The sequence below is a fragment of the Meleagris gallopavo genome, chromosome 3 (genome assembly GCF_905368555.1).
Source record: "Meleagris gallopavo chromosome 3, MGAL_WU_HG_1.1, whole genome shotgun sequence".
In the NCBI taxonomy this organism is placed as follows: Eukaryota; Metazoa; Chordata; class Aves; order Galliformes; family Phasianidae; genus Meleagris; species Meleagris gallopavo.
This window is the reverse complement of record NC_139406.1, coordinates 10,084,912-10,104,697: the sequence shown is the minus strand read 5'-3', so window position 1 is coordinate 10,104,697 and position 19,786 is coordinate 10,084,912. Positions and strand designations below refer to the sequence as shown.

General features: G+C 52.0%; 1 protein-coding gene across 6 annotated transcripts; it reads right to left on the bottom strand.

Moving 5' to 3' along the window:
• Positions 1–3,367: 3,367 nt before the first annotated feature.
• TFAP2A (transcription factor AP-2 alpha) lies at positions 3,368–19,293 on the bottom strand. 6 transcript variants are annotated; one of them, XM_085220249.1, is made up of 8 exons: positions 16,296–16,435; positions 15,305–15,553; positions 13,819–14,253; positions 11,175–11,226; positions 10,175–10,406; positions 9,138–9,256; positions 6,882–7,023; positions 3,368–5,354 (listed from the first exon to the last, which is right to left on the bottom strand). In XM_085220249.1, exons 2-8 carry the CDS (start codon positions 15,329–15,331, stop codon positions 5,066–5,068), a joined length of 1,296 nt encoding a protein of 431 aa, XP_085076375.1. In that variant the 5' UTR covers positions 15,332–15,553; positions 16,296–16,435; the 3' UTR covers positions 3,368–5,065. The 6 variants fall into 6 exon arrangements, with proteins under 6 accessions (XP_085076375.1, XP_085076374.1, XP_085076371.1 ...); XM_085220248.1 differs by having other exon boundaries at positions 15,305–15,812; positions 16,296–16,432; XM_085220245.1 differs by lacking the exons at positions 15,305–15,553; positions 16,296–16,435 and adding an exon at positions 19,143–19,293.
• Between the last annotated feature and the right edge of the window lie 493 nt (positions 19,294–19,786).

Here is a 19,786-nt window from a genome sequence, read left to right as displayed (position 1 = left end):
GAGGCTGCACCCTATGCAGAATAAATGACCTAAGAACCAGGCTTGGCTGTTTTGTTTTTTTTTCCCCTCCATCCCAGAGATAAAAACAAGGAACACATTTTAGTAATCCCCGCTCATTTTCACGGCCATTTGTGCACCTGTAACTCAAATAATGAAGCCATTTGTAATTTATATTGCACTTTCCCCTCCATTCTAGATTTCTAACGATCCGACCCTGTTTTATGGCCCCAACAAAGCTTGAAACTGGTGTGGACTTCCAATAATTGAACGATATAGGGAAAAATCTTTAATTGGAATGAAGCAGATGTTAGCTTCATGCAGTCCTCTAACTTGATTATTCTGTGGACATGTTAGACAAGCATTAGTGATTGATAATGACGCTAATTAACCCCTTTCCTTTCCAAAACAGCTAACCAACGCCAGCGGGATTCTGCAAACAACACACCCAACGTACTGCATATATCACTATCTGTTTAGAGTGGATTCCAGTCACAACCACACCGCCCGAAATCTCCTGCCGACACCGAGCAGGCTTCAAATACTCCCTAATAGTTCCCAGCACTGGCAGAGGAGCACTTAGAAAAGGCGCGTGGGACAGAACCAGCGTTTTGCAAACTCCTAACCTTTCATGTTCAGCTGTGGAGCTGTTTCCATCCCATTGCCTTCGCTGGCTGGAATGGGCTCGACGCCGCTCCCCGTCAGAGAGACGTTTGTTATTTCAGCCACACTCCTGGAACGCGAAGGCTGGAGCTCTGGGAAGCCGGGCTGGGCTGAGACACGCACGTGGTGAGGAGGGAAAGGGAAACGCACACGCCGGGATTTCAGTGCGAGGCAGGAGATGAGCAAACAAACAAGGAGCTGATCTGATTACGCATCAGATTTATCAAGGGCAATAAAGGAATCGCCTTCAAATGTAAGAGTTTGGAGAAATGAATACTCCTAGCAAGTGAATAAAATGTATTCAATTAACTAAAAACCTCGTGCACTTCTGAACTGAAGTGGAATCGACTGTAATTGATTTATTTGAAACCAGAGGTTAAGGACTGAATTAGCTAAGTACAACTGGGTATTTCAAGCCACTGACTTCTCAAATGTCAAATCCCTTCTATTTTAAATATTATTTCAGCTGCGGGGCATTGCTGTCCTGATGGCTGTTCCACCAGTTAAATCTCAAATTATATTAATATTCGATTTTTGGAGGGTGGGGTGAATTACGGTACAAAGAGGAGGGCTGTCCTTATTCACGGCGAACGAGCGCCGAGCCGTCGTTAGGCTCACGTGCAGAAATCAGCACGGCGTGGCAGCCCTGGTCTAGCGTTCAGCCACTCACCCTAATTCTAGCCAATCTGGAGGACAAAACAACAGCAGATTTTTGTTGGTGTCTGAAAGCCTGACCTAGAATTTGACTGCTGCGTGTTGAGCGCAACGGTACGAACACATCCAAAGAACAGCGAAGTAATTAGCAGGTTTTTGTAACCTCGCCTTGGTCGCAGCAGAAGAGGCTGAGCTGAAGCCAGTCTGATTTCCATCCTCGCCTGCAAAGTCCTTCCTCAGAAATAACAGCCATAAAGATATCTACGCAAGGTCATTTCATTTCTCTTTTCCGGTGGCTTGCAAATGCAGCAGAAGGATGCTTGAAATGCGCTCTCCTAGCATAGAGTAGCTAATTATATCTTTAAAACATTATTTATTACGACCTTATAATGTTCTAGCATAAGACCGCTTTATACATCGCCCAGTATAAAACGATTATATTGGGTACAGGTTTCTAAAAGTAACAAGCATCTGTAAATCCAGATCCGAATGAATGGTATATAATAAGATTGTTTTCGTTTAAAAATGAGTATTTATGTGTTGCTGTGGAAAGAGCAGCAATGTATTGCTGTTTATGAATGCTATTGTGCCTGAGGTTAGGATCCCACACACAATCTGAGATGCAGCCAAGAAAAACAGCCCTGATAGACAATGCTTCACTTCACCTGCTACAATACTGTGCATTTCATTTATGTCAAGAATATGTACAGTTAGGGTTCATTCACCTCATTATTTTGTTACATCTACTTTACAGTTAACCAGTCTCTCTCGGAAACAATAAATAACTGTTTTTTAAAACAATTGTGGCTTTACATTCAAAAGATGCACTTTCAATTTATAAGAAAAAAATATTCAGGGCTTTTATAAACTGGCTGGCTCTCGAAAATAGAATTTAGACGCCACCAACTCTCTTTCTGCTTGGCAAGATTGATTTTACATTGCCTCCCATAAGTAGATTACCAAAGCAAAATGAAACATCTTGGGCTTTATCTAATGCTTTGCTTCACCAGCCCTAGCAAACGTCAGAATATATGAGCAAATGTTAATTCTCTTTGCAGCTTTATTGTAAACACCTCCCTCTTAACCTCCACCATTTCTGCCTGAGTAAAAGGAAAAAAAAAAAAAAAAAAGAGAGCAGGAGGGGGAGAAAGGGGGGGGGGGAAGAGGCAGGAAAGGGAAAGAGAGAAAAATCAGCCACCAGCACCAAAATATCATCATCACTTCAAGGAGACCATCTCTTTAAAAAGCCTTTACAATCTAAACCGCATTAGTCCCTTCTCCTGTGATAGAACATAATCCAGCCCGATGCTGACTTCACCTACCCCCTGGGCCAAAGAGAATAGATTCAAAGGCGGAATTCTCACACGTTTTTACAACCCATCTACAAGACGGACGCTCTGTTCTTTTCATCATTATTTTTAAAGCAAACTTCCCTATCTTACAACCACAAGAAGAAACTTCAGCTAAAACCCGCAGCTCCTCGCGAACGGGGGCAGCCATCTCAAAATGCCAACCTCCCACCCAAACACCAACCACCCATCAGAACGGATCTGTCTTCCTGCAGGATTGCACTAAAGTTCACAGCCATGAGGTGACGTAGGCACAAACTACGGAGCTTTTCGTTTCCAGCACCCGGTTCTGATTCGCCTGTACGTTCCTCTTTCCTTCACAACGCCTAATTTTCAGTATTTGCTTAGCAGTAATTCCTTTAATAACGTCTTTCCTGAGATAGATACCATTTGCTTTTCTCTCTGCTCTCCTGCAGGACAACTACACGTACAAAACTGTACAGGCTTTATAATTCTGTACGCTGCGGATAAACATAAATAAAAACCTAGAGGTCAACATAAATAAAATAAAACTTTATTTTTGTTTGTTTGGTTTTTTTTTTTTTTTCTTTAAATAAAATTATGTTTTGGTTAAAGAAAAGATAGCGTGTCATTTTGTTAGTAGTACAGACAGTTTTTTATCCAAAAGAATACATTGTGCTTTATTGTGTCGTTTGTCTGAATACAGACTCGGTGGAATATCTAAATGATACCCTGCTCTGAACTCCAAGTTGAAAGTAAGTTTTTATTATACTTGAGGGAAACAATGGGTTCAGCTGCTTATTGCAAGGAGCAATTGTCAAGGGAGAGTTAAACTCAATTACTGTAACCATACTGAATAAAAAATACTGCCAAGAACAAAAATACGCCTGGGTAAAGACAGCCACTGAATAAAAAAATCGACATAAAGCGTATCAAATATTTATTTATCTGGGCAACAAAGGACTATGATACATTGACAGGCATGGAAACTACTGCCGGCACAACTCAATACAATACAACTATAGCTGCTTCCAATATGGCCAGTGGAAATACAGGATACCAGGTGGTCCCGGATGTGTGAAGTTCTTTGGAAAAAAAAAGAAAAAAAGAAGAAGAAGAAAAAAAAAAACTAAAAACAAAAGAAAGGGAAGGAAGGGGGAAAAAAAAGAGTGAAAAAGGAAAAAAAAAAAAAAGCTAAATCTTGTTTTAAAAGACAGTATTAATTTATTGCTCTGATGGTGCTTTGGGGAGAGGGACAGCGGATGAAAATAACTTCTTTCATTTTTCACAACATATAAGGGTTGTAAAACCACTAACATGTTTAAAAATCTTGTCAGGGTCCAACATCACTTTATTTTTTCTTCAATGAGAAACTAAATGTCATACTAATTATATATAAAAATCCATGTGTTTTTTTTTATTATTTGTTCAGCTGCTTCATTGTCGCCTTTAACATGCTACAACAGGGCTAAAAATGATGAATCCCAGAGAAAAACCCCCAAAAAACCTCTGATATCTAAATAAGTACCATGAACCACATGATGAACTAAGAGGGGAAGATTTAAAACCCACTAAACAAGAGGTAAACGAGATCACCAGATAAATAAAAAAAGGCTTAAAACAGACTCACCATATTTACAATTCCCATTAAATTACACATAAATAAATATATACATACATGAACACTGATTCCCTTATATAATAACCGTGAATCATGTTGCAATAGAAAGTTCAAGTTGGTCGCTTTACCTTTGCCAGGAAAAAGTTCTACAACTGAAGATATGACATGGAACTGCTTGTGTTTTGTGTTCAAGTTTATTCACAATACTGATAAAACGTCATCAGTCCTTTTTGCCTTTCGTTTGCTTGCTGCTGCTGCTGCTGTTGCACTTCTCTCGCATTTTTCTCTTTTAATATGGCTACAATCTTAACTGAAGTTTATGTAAGGGAAGGTGGTGATTCAGTCCAGTTCATAGAATTTTTTTTAAGTATTATTTCTTTTTTTAGGTTTTTTTTTTAGTTTTTTTAATATATTTTTAGAAAAAAAAGTCCTTTTTTGTTTTGTTTTGTTTTTTTTTCCTCCTTTTGTTTTATTTAAAAAAAAAAAAAAAAGTTCACAAACTCAAGACAGAACTTTTACTTTTTGCTGGCTCCATCCCCCTGTTTTCTGTTCTCTTAGGCTCCAAACTGGGGTAGCAAAACGATGGTGGCAGCGGGGAGAGGGGGAACGAGTTAAAAGGGAGCAAATGGAGATGTGGATGCCGGGAAGGGGTGTGGGGAGAGGGCAGAGCAGTCCCGCAGAGTCAGAGAACAGGATTGGCAGAAGGATGCTCATTCTGTTGCCGTAGCCTGGGGTGCTGGGTGCAGGGCAGAGGGAGGAGGGAGATGAATGGACTGATGGGCTGCGAGGGGGGGAAGGGAGAGGAGTGGGGGGGGAATCCTCACTTTCGGTGCTTCTCCTCTTTGTCGCTGCTTTTGGTGCTGTTGTCTGTGTGGCTGTTGGGGTTGTTGCTGAGGTACATTTTGTCCATGGCCTTGAGCGCCTCGGTGAGATAGTTCTGCAGGGCGGTGACGGCAGCGCATACCGCCGGGCTCCCAAAGCCGTGCGAGATGAGGTTGAAGTGGGTCAGGCAGCTCTGGATGCCCGGCTCCAAAATGGGGTTGGGCCGTGAGTTCCCCAGGGGAGATCGGTCCTGAGCCAGCAGGTCGGTGAACTCTTTACAGATCTGTCTATAGCACAAATGGAGCAGAGACACAGAGAGGGAGGGCAGGAGGGGAAGAGAGAGGGAAAGAAATGAACCATCGCCGTCAGCAGCAAAGCCACGCTCCCTCCTAGGTTACACAAGCCTGCGGGTGAAGGCGGCCGCTGCCCCCGAGTGCACAAATGCACACTCGCTCCCCGCCGCTTCCTCTCTACACAACAAATTCCCCCATTCTCACACTTGTGGGCAAAGCACACGCCTCCTCCCTTCACCTTGCACACGTGCACAACTGCGTGCACGCATCGTGCCCCGGCCTGCACGGACGAAAAGTGAGCACGCACACCACAGCAGTTCCCGCCCACCCCACCGATCCCCATCTTGCACCCCTCACCTACTGCCTGCAAACATACATCCCTTCCCAGATGGATTTTGGAACTGAATCAATACGCAGCTTAAAGTACCCCAGCAGTGTGGAATGGAGGAGACGGGCCGCAATATCCAGAGAGGATTTGGGGGATTTATTCACGTTTTGGAAGACTCTTATTTGGAGAGCCTCGGGCCTCTTCCTTCACAAGGCTAAAACATACCCATGTGCGTGGGGAGGAAAGGGTGAAGGAAGAGAGGGGAATGGAGGCTTTAAAATAGGGTGTTCTGAAACACTTTATATATATACATCTCTATCTCCAAATCCAAAGGGACCTTTCCACACAGGGTAAAGGCTGACGCTAACCAGGCTCTGGAAATTTCCTTCCAGGGACGTGAGAAGGGAGGATACGAGGGCAGGGTGCAGAAGTTAGGTGACACCATCCGCCCACCGCACAAAGGGCTGGGGAAATAACACACCTTACAGCGAAGGCTTAGAGGCACGTTGAAACAGTTTGGATTCTGAAACCCGCGTTAATGTCTTCCAGCCATAAACTGGCTCCCATCTTCTGCCTGCGCCCTCTGGCACTGTGCCCTTTCGTGACACCTCCACTGGTAATTAAGGGCCACTAAACAACCCTTTTAATTTCCAGCAAACATATCAAAACAATCATTTTCCTTTCACGCGCCACCTGGAAGTCTAGCTAGCCCCACCAATGATAAGCCCCGCTAGCATTTTAACTGTGTACAGATTGGCATTTAAAATATATTTTTAATATCCCTACGTTCACTAAGTAGCTGAGATCCTTATGAAGAAAGAACCGCTGCAGATTTTAATGATCTGAAATCAGCTTAATGTGCCAGTTTTATTTTACCGTCAATGGGAAGCCTTCCCCCTTCTACCTCAATTGATAAGCTAAGTGAAAGGACCTGGAATATTTTTGCTTTTTTTCTTTAACCAAACATCCATCTGCAATATCCACAACTCACTCTCGAGCAAATCCATGCAGATGGACTGGATGGAAACCAAGCTGAGTTACACAGAGCAGGAGGGGACAAACAAACCCCCCACAAAACGCAATACCAGCAGCCACCAGCTACGTGGAAAACATTTGCAAATAAAAGCTCCAAACCCGGGCCTGTCACCCTCCCCTCATAACTGAACCACATGCTAGGAAGGTAAACGTCTTACTTTGTAGCTAGAAGCATGTTTTTTCTTGTGACTTGCTCGTTTGGATCGGAATGTTGTCGGTTGAGAAATTCAGCTACTGCTTTGGCAGGAAATTCTGTCTCACAAACGTACCCAAAATCTCTAGCTAGATGCACTGCTTCCCCTGCAAAGGGAGAGGCGGGAGGGGATGGGGAGGGAAACACACAGCTCATCAGTACACACAGCACAGAGGCAAAAATACATCAGAAGAAAAAAACAAAAAAAAAAGCACAACTTTCTACTTGGGCTTTTCTTCTAAAAGACAGGGACTGGTTATCTTTCTATCTCTGCAGAAAGGTACAGTAAGAAATGCTAATCCCATCTTATCTTGTAGGAGCTGCCTTTTGCTTCATCTAGGGCAATGCAAATATGTATTTTCATGACAATCTTTACGAGTGAAATCTCACATTCAGTGTTTTTTTTTCAAGCTTCCATTGACTAACAGATCTTAGCCAGACAGGCTCCGTGCACCTCAAATGTGTGCTTACATTTACATAGCCACGTGTATATGCAGCCATTTATACACAGCTCATTCAAATCTATTTACTCCGGAAATATTTGATTGCCTCAGCCACGTCTCTGTATTCTTTCGCAATGCATCAATGATTAATATTGATCATAATTACTCCTAGAGCTCTTCTAAATAAAACGCATTAAACAGCTAAGTGTTTAAAATTTAACTTGATCGCATATAATTATATGTTCCCCCCCAAACGATTAACCATGAGAATTTTAGGGTCATTCCACCGAGTCTGTCTGTTTTGTTGATTTTCAAATCTTTGGTTTTAATTTCCTGAACCAGTTGGTTTTTACTGCAGGGCTTCCTGCCATTAGCTCTAGCTCCGGAAGAACGCATGCGCCAATTAGAGCTTCAAAGCCTCAGTCCAGTGAGCTTGTTTCCATAAAATGGAGCGGATCATAAACAATAACAGTACTCCAGAAAATGCTACAGGACTCAAAGCCCGAGCACTGTTTACACTATCATCCCCTCAAAACCAGACACCGCTCCTAAGCTAAAAGGAGGGAGATCGGGCCTCTGTTTTGCTTTTTGTTTTCATAAAAATCACTCTTTTAAAGCACTTATATGCCAATGCCAAACAGAACAATAGATTACAATCAAACATTCTCCATATTCATTAGCATCCCCCAAAATATTAGGCATCTACCAAAGCTAGACTTTTTAGAAGTTTTCCCCTTGCAATTTGTTACTATGGTGTGCTGATGCAATGGCACAGCCTTTTCAAAAACATTAAGACACAGCTCACTTCCATGCAGCATAAATACTGTGCAGCCACCTAACCTGAATGTTTAAAAAACTTAAGTCCAGCATTGCGCAGCGCTTCTTTCCCCATCCCTTTCGACATGAAACATCTCCAGCAGAATGCAAAGTGACAACAAAACAGAGCTACCAATTCCTCCTACACAACCAAACTTAACGCAAACCCGCGCAGCTTGGGCTGAGGTTAAAAGCACTCTGCAGACCAAGCTGGCCCAAAACGTTGTGAAACCCACAAGCAGAGAGAAAGGGGGAGGATTTATATTCTGGGCGTGGGTTTACTTTGTGCCAGTCAATGTGACAAAGCAACTGATTCTAAACTAAAGGACAGCAAAGGCTCAGGCTTCTCACCACTCAGTTCTGAAAGCACAGGGCACCTGAAGGTGCTAAAAGTAAGTTGTGCATTCTCTGGACAGACCAAAGCAGAGAGGAATGATATAATGAAGGGAACACATGTTCAGAAAATGAGAACCAAAAGGGAGGGGGGTGCAACTCGGAGGCTTTCAGGACACCATTAATTCATTGCTTAGGTCAAGGATTCCCAAATTAATTCAGGAAGTAATGGTCACGCATTTCTCCAATGCAGATGTCAGAAAACTTAAATGATTTACTGCTATGTGACTGGGGGCAGGAGGAGATGAATCCCAAAGCAGCTGCAATTTTTTGACATTTCAGTTGCCCACTGTTGAGGGGCAGCAGCAGCCCTGCTCCCTGCAACTTTCAGCCCAGTGCTGGTGGCACTGAGCTTAATGCAGAGTCTGCAGGATTCGTTTTAAGTTAGATCAAAAGGCAGAGCTGCACAACCAACCACCCTTTCCTGATCGACCACAAGAACACCCTTCCAATTTAAACAGGCAGCACCAACTTGGAAAAAAAAAGAACAAAAAAAAAACCAAAAAACAAGCCAAGACACCGAGCCTTGTCCCACTGTGCAGCACCACAGGCAGGGCTGAGGCACTTACCCTCCACCAGCGAGGTGAGCAAGGTGACATTAGCAGCTTTGCGCCTCCCAGCCGGCAGGTTCAACCCTATCTTGTCCAGCTTCTCTCGGAGGGACCGCCCGCCATTTTTGGATTTTGCCCTGTTCCACAACGGAAGGTGGTTAGAGGAGGGGCGGGAGGGACTGTGTAGCACCCAAAAATGCCATACCAGAGGGACAATGAGGGGAGGTTTTGGGGGAAAGCTGAGTCTACAGATGGAGCAGTGAGTGCACTGACTGAGGTGACAGCCTGCTCTAAGCCGGCAGCCGCCACAGCCCAGAGGGGACATGTCTCAGGGCAGCTGTGTTATTCCATTGATAAGGCAAGAGGGGATGGCCTCAAGATACACCAGGGGAGGTTTGCGTAGGATATTAGGAAAAATTTCTTCTCATAAGGAGTTGTGAGGCACTGGAACAGGCTGCCCAGGGAGGTGGTGGAGTCACCATCCCTGGAGGTGCTCAGGAACTGCGTGGATGTGGCACATGGCTAGTGGGCACGGCGGGGATGGTGGACTAGATTATCTTAGCCACGTTTACAACCTTAATGGTTCTATTCTGTGATTCTATCGTTACTGAGCAGGCTGATGAAAAAGTTTGCCGTTATCGCATAGAGACTGATCTCCGCACGACAGAGACGGCGCGTTAGGATAAAAGTTTGGCTAATTAATTTTATTCCCTGCCCGAGCGCTCTCGAATGTGCATGAGATCACAGCCCAACGGCGCCCACAAGGCACGCTGACGCCAACCCCGCACCCTGGGCTGCTACCGCCACGAGGGCAGAGCGGCCGGGCTCCGCCACCCCTCGCACACCGGGCCGCGTTGCCATGGTTACAGCGCCCCCAACCCAATCGGCCGCGTCAGCGGCAGCGCACCGCACCCCCTAGCGGTCGGGCGGGCGCGGGGCTCCGTCGGGGCGGCAGCGGTCGCCGGGCGGCCGGCCGCGCGGTTCGGTGCCCCCTCGGCCGCCGCCGTCCGTCCGCCCGCCCGTCCGCCCGCCTCCCGCTATCCCCCGCCCCTCACCTCCGCAGCACTCCGCCCAGCAGGGAGGCGTTGAGGCACTCGGGCGGCGAGAGGCGTCGCTGCACTTCCGCCACCGTGACCTTGTACTTGGAGGTGGAGCTGAGCAGCGAGAGGCGGCCCGGCACCGAACAGAAGACCTCGTTGGGGTTCACCACCCCGCCGAAGAGCGCGTCCTTGTTGATGGGGATGGAGGAGACGGCGTTGTTGTTAGACTTGGAGAGGGACACGGGGCCTGCAGGGAGGGAGGAGCGGGAGGTGAGGGTGGGGAGGGGAGAAGGGGCAGAGCGGCCAGCCCGGCCCGGAGCGAAAATAAAAAAAAAGAAAAAAAAAACAAACGGAGGGGAAAAAAAAGAAAAAAAAAAAAAAAAAGAAAAAACAAAACACCGAAACACAGCGGGCGGCCCCGGCACAGCGCAGGAGTTGGGAGCGCGAGGCGGAGGGCCCGGGGTTGGGGATGGATGGCTTGTGACATTAATAGCTCGGGGAGGGCTAATGGATACACCGGGAGTTAAACGAACTCTGGAGATTACTAATAAAAGAGCCAATTATCATGTCGGCTCGGAAAGAGCATCTCTTCAGATTTATCCCTCGCTCGTCTAATTTGACGTGACAAAGGCTTGGCGGCCGGGGATCGGGATGGGGACGAGGACGGGGCGCGGGGCCGCCCGCTGTCCGTGCCCGGTCCGCCCGGCACAAAGCCGCCGAGATCCCACCGCCCCGCCGCCGCTTCGCCCCCCGCTCCCCAGCAGCCCGGCCGAGAGCCGCCGCGATTCGACCGCGGAACCGCGAGAGGAGAGGAGCGCGGCGTTTTCTCCTCCGCTTTACCGACAACGATTTGCTCCGAGCTTCGGGCAAAGCGCGAAACCGAGCCGCTTCCCGACGCGCCGAAGCACCGGAGCGGATTTTGCGGTCCCGCGGTTCTGGGACAAACGATACGAGCCGTGCCCTCCGCCCGCTGCCCTCCCGACCCCGGCCCGCAGCGCCCGCGCTCGCCGCTCACCTTTCTTAATGACGGTCTGGTCCGGGATGTTGATGCCGGGATCTTCTACGTGCTGCAACACAACGAGAGGCGGCGGTCAGCGAGCGCGGCGGGCACCGAGAGCCGTCCCACAGCCCCGGGCCCCGCATCCATCCCTGCCTCCCTCCCTCCCTCCCTCCATTCCGCCTCTCCCCGCCGCGGGCGAGGCACAAAGGAGCGGCCGCAGCCGGGCGCACGGGGCCGCTCCGACGGGGCGAGCTTTGCACCCCCGGGCGGGCTCCCCCCATTGTCTGCCCGCAGATGGGGTTCGATCGCAACGTGCCGAGGAAGCCAAACGGAATAGCGTTGTTTTTGGTTTGTTTTTTTTTTTTTTTTTTTTTTTTCTAAATCCGAAAGAAGTGACAGGCGATATAATGCCTGGCTGTGTTTACAAATTAACACCAGCGCTGCTGAGATAGAAGGTTTCGCAATCGTTACAAAACGCAGGCATTACCATTTAAAAAACTATTACTTCCTCCTCTAGTCTTTGTCCAACAATAATACTGATCCTAACATTTTCCATTCTGCCTTGGATTTATGCTCCCGTTAATTGTGCCTGATCTCAATGATTCCGGGTGGATGGTACTAAGTTGCTTTATTACAGGTTTTATTATACTCCGTGCTCTCATTTGTAACTTGCCTAAAGTGCTTCTGGATTTAAGTATAATTAAATTGAGAAATGTTCAGAAATGACTACTGCCGCAGTTCTCGTGTTTTAACTATATGGGGAAATATGATCCCTTTATGCATGCACCCTAAACCCATAAAGTCAATGTAGTGTGGCATAATACTTTTATTTGTGTTATTTCTGCACATATTCCGTACGGGGAGGACTGTTAAGTTTAAAATCCCACCGAGGTATTTATGATTAAATAATTTTCACCGTCTCCTCGATTTTCCTAAATCTCCACCGGTCCCTTTTGTTAAAGCCGAACGTGGCAGCAACGGGAAAATCCACAAGCGACCCAAAGCTCCGTATTTTTTTTCCCCCTCACACAACGGATACTCTCAGCTACTCCCCTATTTCTGTGCCTTCCCGCACTCACCCTGCCCATTCCGTTTTACAGAGAGGGAAAAGAAAAGAAAAAAAAAACACATCCAAAAACAACAAAACAAAACAAAAAAAAAAAAAAAAACAAGGGCCGGGCTGGGTAAGGATTTAAAACAGATGGCACTCAGCTCTCACAAACTACGGCAGCGCCGTTAATTCGTGGGTCTTTCAGACGCGAACGGAGCGATTTGTACTGCAATCTCTGCAGGGCACAGCGAGACAGAGTGAGGGGGAATGGAGGAGTGAGCTTTGGTCACGTTCCTGCAGCAGTCAGGGGCTCACCGGCAACAAATTGGTTTGTTCCTGCTGTTGCCTCCGCATTATTTCGCATCGGGTTAAAAGAACCGACTCGTTTCTAACGGATCCCAATGGCTCACTAAAGCCTCCGCTCTGGAAAGCGTTTGTATTTATTGCAAAAGTGTGGAACACGAGCGGCAATTTTCTGCGGCTAAATTCAACCGGGGGGGAGGGCTGCCATAAATTCCCCATTTTCCACGAGCGTAATTTTCAAAAGGTTTCCAAACGCCCCCCAAAATGAGGTACGTTGGTCTGAGCATCATCCTTGCAACGCGAAACTGTACTCATTAAGCTGTCAGCGAATATATTGTTGTAAGATTTGATCCCGTAATTTGGGATGGCATTTCGGCAGAAATCACATCCAGACACCACAGCTCCCTCCTCTCCCTCGCAGCCTCAGCCCCTCCGCACGGGCACTGCGAGCTTTCGTGCATCTATTGCCACGTTCTGCTTCTGTTTGCAGGGAGAACACCGGCAGAGGAACTTTGCTCACGTCCCCATTGCGTTGCATAAGGCACTCTCCTGCGGAACAATGGCCCGGCTGCTCCATCACAGCCCTCTGTATTGCCATGCTTCATTAGAAACCTTTTTTTTTTTTTTTTTTTTAAATCCGGGCTTACTGATAACAGAATTGGATTCCCCGAATAACCCGCTGCCCAATGGGCTCCGCACATTTAATTTAATAGAAGTGCAGCGGGTCTGGCTGGGATTTGATAACCCATAGGTATAGCCAATGGTCTGTGGGGTCATCCATCCCTCTGTACTGCTGCTGGAAGAACATGGCAGCAGCTCCACACACCCCTCTTCCGATACTTGTCCATTAATTCCTTTGGAGAAGGGATCTCCCTGCGTCCCCTCACAACTTGAGATGCCACCATCCCGTAATCGTGGGGAACCGACCTCTCTTCCTTAGGCCACTTTCCCCGACTTTTTTTTACCCCTTTCCCTGCGCGTTTCCCAGGGAAGACGCTCTCAGAGACCCCACGCCAACGAGAGATCCCCACACGCCCGGCCCTGTGGCTATAGTAAACATTCTCCCAATCGCAACATCTCATTGTCACCGAGAAGGAAAGATATTGTTAACGCCGACACTCATTTGATTTATCCTCATTTCAGCGGGCGCAACACACGAGCCCATTGTTCTGGGCAGGGGGGCTCGGCCTTCCTCCCTTCCTCCCTCCCCTTCTATTACATTTCGGGGGCCCCTCCCTCGCCCCGTGTTCCCCCCCCCTCTAACCCCCCCTTCCCTCCCCGGGGCCGCGGTCCGGCGCTGCTTACCGGCACGTCCTCGATGGCGTGAGGGATGGAGTGCAGCGGCAGGTCGGCCAGCCCCGCGCCCAGCCCGTGCGGGCCGTGCAGCAGGTCGTCGTGCCGCCGGTAGTCGCGGCGGGGGTCCAACCCCCCCAGCTGATGGGGCAGCCCCCGGTGCGCGTGCAGCAAACCCGGCTCCTGGCTCTGCCTCTGGCCCGGCCAAGCCGGGTGCTGGGGCTGCGGCTGGGTGTGCAGGGAGTTGAGGCTGTAAGGGTCGTTGACGTGGGAATAGGGGTCCTGAGACTGGGGGTAGATGGGCTGGTACGGGGGGGGGAAGTAGGGCGGCTGGAAGTCGGCGTTGGGGGTGTGCGAGAGCGGCGGGGCGCTGCTATACGGGGACTGCCCCACGGCCCCCAGCTGGGGCAGCCGCGCCGTCCCGTTGCTGGCACTGTCGTGGCGCTCCTAGGGGGGGAGGGTGAAGGGGGGGAGACACGGGGAGGGGGTACGGGGGAGGAGGGGAGGGGAGAGAGGGGGAGAAAAGAAAAACAAAAGATGAAATCAAAACCCGTGCTCCTCAAAATCGCCCTCCGGTCATTTCCCCCACCGGGCAGCTCCTCTCTCGGAGGGAGAGACGGAGGTCCGTCTGCCCACCTCGGCAGCATTAACGGGGCTCGGACCATCGCCCCAGCGGTGGCGGTGTAATAGCAGCGATAACCACAATAACGGGACCGTTCCGAGCAATTCAAAAAAACGCTGCGGCGGGGCTCCGTGCGCTCCCGGCCGGCCGTGCCCCGGCAGCGGGCACTGAAAGAACCCTTACACGGGGCCCTACGGAACCATAATCCGAAAACGTAAGCCAAAGCGCTGCCCTGGTTCCGGCGCACCTCTGCCGGGGGCCGCCGCCGCCACATCCCGGGGATAACGCGGGGGAGCCGAGCGAACTGCCATCTTGCTGCGGGGGCACCGCTGCCCCTGCCCGCAACTTTGCACAACGATTCGGGGCGAAGGCGCGGCCCCAGAGTCTCTTCCGGGCCCCGCTCCGATGGAGGAGAGGAGGAAGAAGAAGGGGTCGGAAGGAGAGAGACAGAGCCCTGAGAAAGGCGGCGAGGGAAGGAGGAAAACCCCGCGGGCAGGTGCGGAGCGAAGGGAACGGAGTGGCGGCTCTAGAGATCGGCAGAGCAAAAATAAAAGGAAAAAGAAGAAAAAAAAAAAAAAGGAAAAAAAGGGAGGGGGGAGGGTAAGGGGAAAAAGAAAGAAAATAAAAGAGAAATCAAAGGGAAAATAAAAAGGAAAAAGGAAAAAAAAAAACAAAACACACCAACATATCCAAACCAATCCCCCCCCCAACAAATAAGCAAAGGAAAATAAAACCAAACGAGAACGAGGAGAGCGAAGCCGAGACGAAACAGCAGAACGCAGGGCAGAGCCGCCGTAAGCTCGGCCGCCGCCGCCGCCAACAATAGCAGCGCCCCGAGCCCCGACCCCCGGCGGAGAGAAAGGCGAAGCCACTCACCATAGCCGAAAAACTGTGCACTAACATCTGCGAGGCGTCGGGGGCTGCGCGGCGGGGAGAGAGGCGCGGGGCGGCCGCGGAGGGGCGCGGAGCTGCGCGGAGGGACGCGGCCGGAGCCCGGCGCTACGCTCGGGGGGCAGCAGCGGGGCGCCGGGGCTGCTCCTGCTCCGCGCCCGCGCCGCCGGAATCCATCAGAAAGCGCAGCGCCCGCCGCTGCCCTTCATCGGGTGCTGCAGAGCCTCTGCTATCCTGGCGCGGGGCGAGAGGTAAAGTTGGTCGATTTTTTTTGTTTGTTTGTTTGTTTGTTTGTTTGCGCTTTTTTTTTCCTTTTTTTTCCCCCCCTTTTTTTTTTCTTTTTTTTTTTCTTTTTTTTTTTTTTCTCTAGGATGTGTGTTCGTTTCTCAATCCTTTTTCTCGCTCTGTCTCTGTCTCGTTCTCCTCTCCCCCGAGCTCCGCCGCTCCGCTCGGGCTCCTCACGCCCGCTCCGCCGCCGCCTTCCCGGAGCCTCCTAGCAGCGGATATTCATGACTATTAATATTACACGAATACTTAATAAGGGAAGAATGGCCGCAAATCGAGCGTGAAGCGCGAAGGCAACTCAAGGCAGAGCCCGTTCTAAATGACGTCCATTGAATGAGGAATCGGTGTATCTAATCAGCGCCGGGGAGAGAGGGAGAGAGAGGGAGAGAGAGACAAAAAGGAGGGAGGGAGGGAGGGAGCGCGGCGCGCAGGGGGGACATGCCGCCGCGTCTGGCGAATCACAGGGAAGGGGCCACATTTTAAAAGGTTGCGGGGCATGCAAAAGTGAAAGAGAAAGAGAGCGGAGAGAGGCAGAGGGTGGGAGCCGGGAGGGGTGCGGCGGAGGTGGGAGAACCGTGCGGCGAGGGGAGGGGGGGTAAAGAGGGGGGGGGGGGGCGCGGGATCCCCTTTCCTTCTCTCCTTCCCTCCCTCCTCTTCCTCCCTCCCTCCTCGCCCCCAGCCCCGGGCGCACCTCGGGCTGCGGCTGCTGAGAGAAGCCGGGCTCGAAGGCGGCGGAGGAGGAGAAGAGCGGCCGCTCCCGGCTCCCGCCGCCCTCCGGCCCGCCGCCCTCGCGCGGGGGGGGCTCCGCCGCCGCCCCGTCCATGCCCCGCCGAGGGGTCCCCGCTCCGCTGTCGCCGCCGCGTCCTGGAAAGTTCTCCTCCTCCTCCTCTTCCTCCCGCACCTCCAGCCCCGCCAGCATCCGCCGCCCCCCACTCGGAGGAGCCGGGAAAAGAGGAGGGAAGGAAGGAACGAAAGGAGGAAGGAGGGCGGGCGGTACGCGGGGGGAGAAGGAGAGAGCCGGGCACGGCGGGAGGGAGGCACGGCGAGCGCTCCTCCGTCCGGCCCAGACACGCCGGGCCCCGCGCAACCCGTCCGACTGGCTGCGCGACTCCGGCACCGCCCTCCGCGCCGCTCCTCTGCCCCTATCCCGGCCCCGGCTCCGCACTGCGCCGGGCCTTGACGGGACGAAATCGGCGCCCGCGGGGGCCGGGGCCGAAGACCCGACGGCAGCGGCACGCAGACGGCGCTGACCCACAACGGCGGCCTGGGGCGGGGAGGAGGTGAAGCTCTCGCCGTGCCTTCGGCCGAGGGATGGGATAATAATTATAACAGTCATAATAAAATAAAAAAATTCTCCCTGACGCCCCACGGCCAGACATCGCATATCCGACAGCTCAGCCCCGCTCCGAGCAGCGGCTGCGTCCCAGCGCTCGGGGCAGGACTGAAGCACCGCATCCTTCGGTCCCCGGCGGTTCCTCGGACCCTGCCCTACGCCGCGGCATCGCCCGGCGCCGGCTCGGCCCCAAAGAAGTACATTCGTTCGCACAGTGCTGTCCTTTTATTGATCCGTGCCGCAAGGAGAACTTTTGTGGAAGGTGCGAGCGTGGCTTTCGTTGGGGATTGACATGGGCTGCCCTCTTCGTTTTGTTCTTCTTCTTCTTCTTCTTTTTTTTTTTTAATCAGACCAAAAGACGCTCAGAGCACGGCCGCACACACACACGGGTCTGTCCTCCGACCCTAGCTGTTAGGATATAATTTTCCGAGCGGTCCGTATACGACTGCTCGAAGGCCCTGAGAACAGGGAGGCTGCCCCCAGAGCCGCATTCGGGACACGGCCGCACCGGGGGGGGGATTTCAGCGGCTGTCCTGAGCCGCTCTGCTCCCTTTGTCTCCTCGCTCTTCCTTCCATCCATCCATCCATTCTTCCTTCCATCCATCCATTTATCCGTCCATCCGTCCGTCCATCCATCCATCCATCCGTCCATCCATCCGCGTGGATGCGCGCAGCATCCCACAGAGCCGCACGCACAGAGCTCTCCCTACGGCCGGGACCGCTCCGGCTCTCGTTCCGCCGTCGTTCCCCGGGGACTCCCAGAGGCCCCGGCCCCTTTCGGCCGCTCCCGGCTCGGGGGCACAACTCCTCCTCAACGAAATCCGCGGATCGGTGGATGCTGCGCGGCCCCGTTCGCGGCGAATGGCCCCGGGGCAATGCCCGGTCCGGTCAGGCGCTTACCTCGCACTCCTCATACTTGATGTTATCCGTCAGCTTCCAGAGCATTTTCATGGGTCGGCGGGAGAGGGTCCGATCCCCCCGGCTCGATGCTGCGGAGCGCGGCTGAGCTGTGCAGAGCCGCTCTGCACTGAGCGCTCGGAGATCTCCCTCTAATGGCAGAAACTTTTCCCTTTTGCAGCGCTTTACCCGCAGCCGGAGCGCCTCATTAGCATAGCGACCGCGGCCCAATTGCTCGCCGGCTCCGACCCGCGCCCGCCGCAGGTACGGGGCCGTAGGGACGGCTCTGCGCCCGTGTGCGCCCACCGCGGGGGGGAAAGGGGCCGTGCTCCCGTCCGGCCCCCGGGCGCGGGGCGTCCTCTGCGCTTTTTCCCCTTTTTCCCCCAAAAATCAAGCAGAGGGGAGGCGAGGTGCGACCGTTTGCCGCCTGCGGAGGTGGCTCCTGCCCTCGGGGTTCGATGTCACCTTTTATTTTTTGACGGATTATTGAAAAGCCGCGTTCTTTCGAGAACTGTTCTCTTCCCCTCCGGTCCCGGTGGCTGTTGTTCTCCAAAATCCAGCCCCAAACCCTACACGCCACACCCGGACAGAACGGCGAAGCAAAAACACGGGCAGCCAAAAACACTTCTGCGAACGCTACAGCGCAGGGACGGAGCGGTGACACCACCGAACTTCGTCTGTTCCCTACGCGGAGCGCTCCGTCGGCCCCGCACCTCTCTCCCTCCCCGGGGCCCCTCTTCCCTCCTCCCCGATCCCATTCATTTCGCTCCCCGAGGCGCCATCCGCTCAGACGCTGCGTTCTGCCTCGAGGAGCCCCGGGTTACCCCCAGCGCCCAACCCCGCACCCCGGGGCTCCCCCGCTATGTGCCGCCCGGGGCAGCGGGGTGCGGTGGGGGCACGTCTGGGGCAAAGAGAGCCTGAGAGGGGGTACGTAACCAAGCCTAAGCTTGGGTTAGTGCAAAAGTAATACAGATGTGTACACACACACGTATCTGTCCTATTTAGATCGCTTCTATTCGCCGACCCCCCGATAAAGGACGCCAATTTCAACTGTAAAAGTGATTAAAAATATATTTGTGCTCACTTTTTTTTTTTTTTTTTTTTTTTTTGGTCTTTTCCTGCAGTAAGTAATAAAGCAGCGAGGAGAGAGATCGGAAAAGTCAGGAGCAGCGCAGGCACCGAACCAACCCAACCTCCCCCCCCGTGGTCGGATCACTCGTGGGAGCGTCCCGGTCCGTCCCGTCCCTCGATACCCAACTCCCGTCCCACGTAGCAACCCCCCAACAAAATGGGGCAGCCCCCCGTTACCTGCCAGTCCCCCATCTTGGCGAGGACGGACATGGCGCTGCGGGCTGCGGCTCCCGCCGCTCACGGGCTGCGGGGAGCGGCGCCGCCGGCTGAATCCTCCCCTCCCCTCACCTGCACCGCGCTCACCTGGGCCAGGAGGGGCCGGCAGCTCCAGCCCGCGCCTGCGCGATGCCGCCCGCTGCTTCCACCCCCCCCCAACCTCCCGGCTCCCACCCGTGGATTTTTTTTTCCCTTTCCCCTCGAGGATTCAGGTCCGATTTCACGCCCCGAGGGAGAGGGCAAGGAGTGGTGGTGGGGGGAGGGGAGATTCCGCCTTCTTACGCGTAGTTAAAATGTTACTTTTTTTTTTTTTTTTTTTTTTTCCCCTCTCTCTTTTTCGCGCACCGCCAAAGTGGATCCGTGGGTGGGGACACCCGTCGGACCCATCCTCCGCTTCTTTAGCACCGGCCCCGCGGTGCGGTGTCCTCCTCGGCTGCCCGGCAGCAGCGCCGGTGAGCGGAGCAGCCCGGGACGTAGCAGGAGCCGGGCGGGCAGCGGGACCGCAGGGAGCGCACCGGCTTTTTCAAAAGACACGTGCGGCTCTTCCTTTTTCTTCTTCTTCTTCTTCTTTTTTTTCTTTTCCTTTTTTTTTTTTCCTCCTCTTT

Bases quoted from the DNA above. Each gene is read 5' to 3' on its own strand.
- TFAP2A (XM_085220243.1), bottom strand. From the start codon at position 16,940: ATGACTGTTATAATTATTATCCCATCCCTCGGCCGAAGGCACGGCGAG. The intron at 10,407-11,174 runs GTGAGCGGCGAG...CCCTCCCTGCAG, and splicing joins CCAGACCGTCATTAAGAAAG to GCCCCGTGTCCCTCTCCAAG. The intron at 7,024-9,137 runs GTAAGTGCCTCA...CTCCCTTTGCAG, and splicing joins GCTCACCTCGCTGGTGGAGG to GGGAAGCAGTGCATCTAGCT.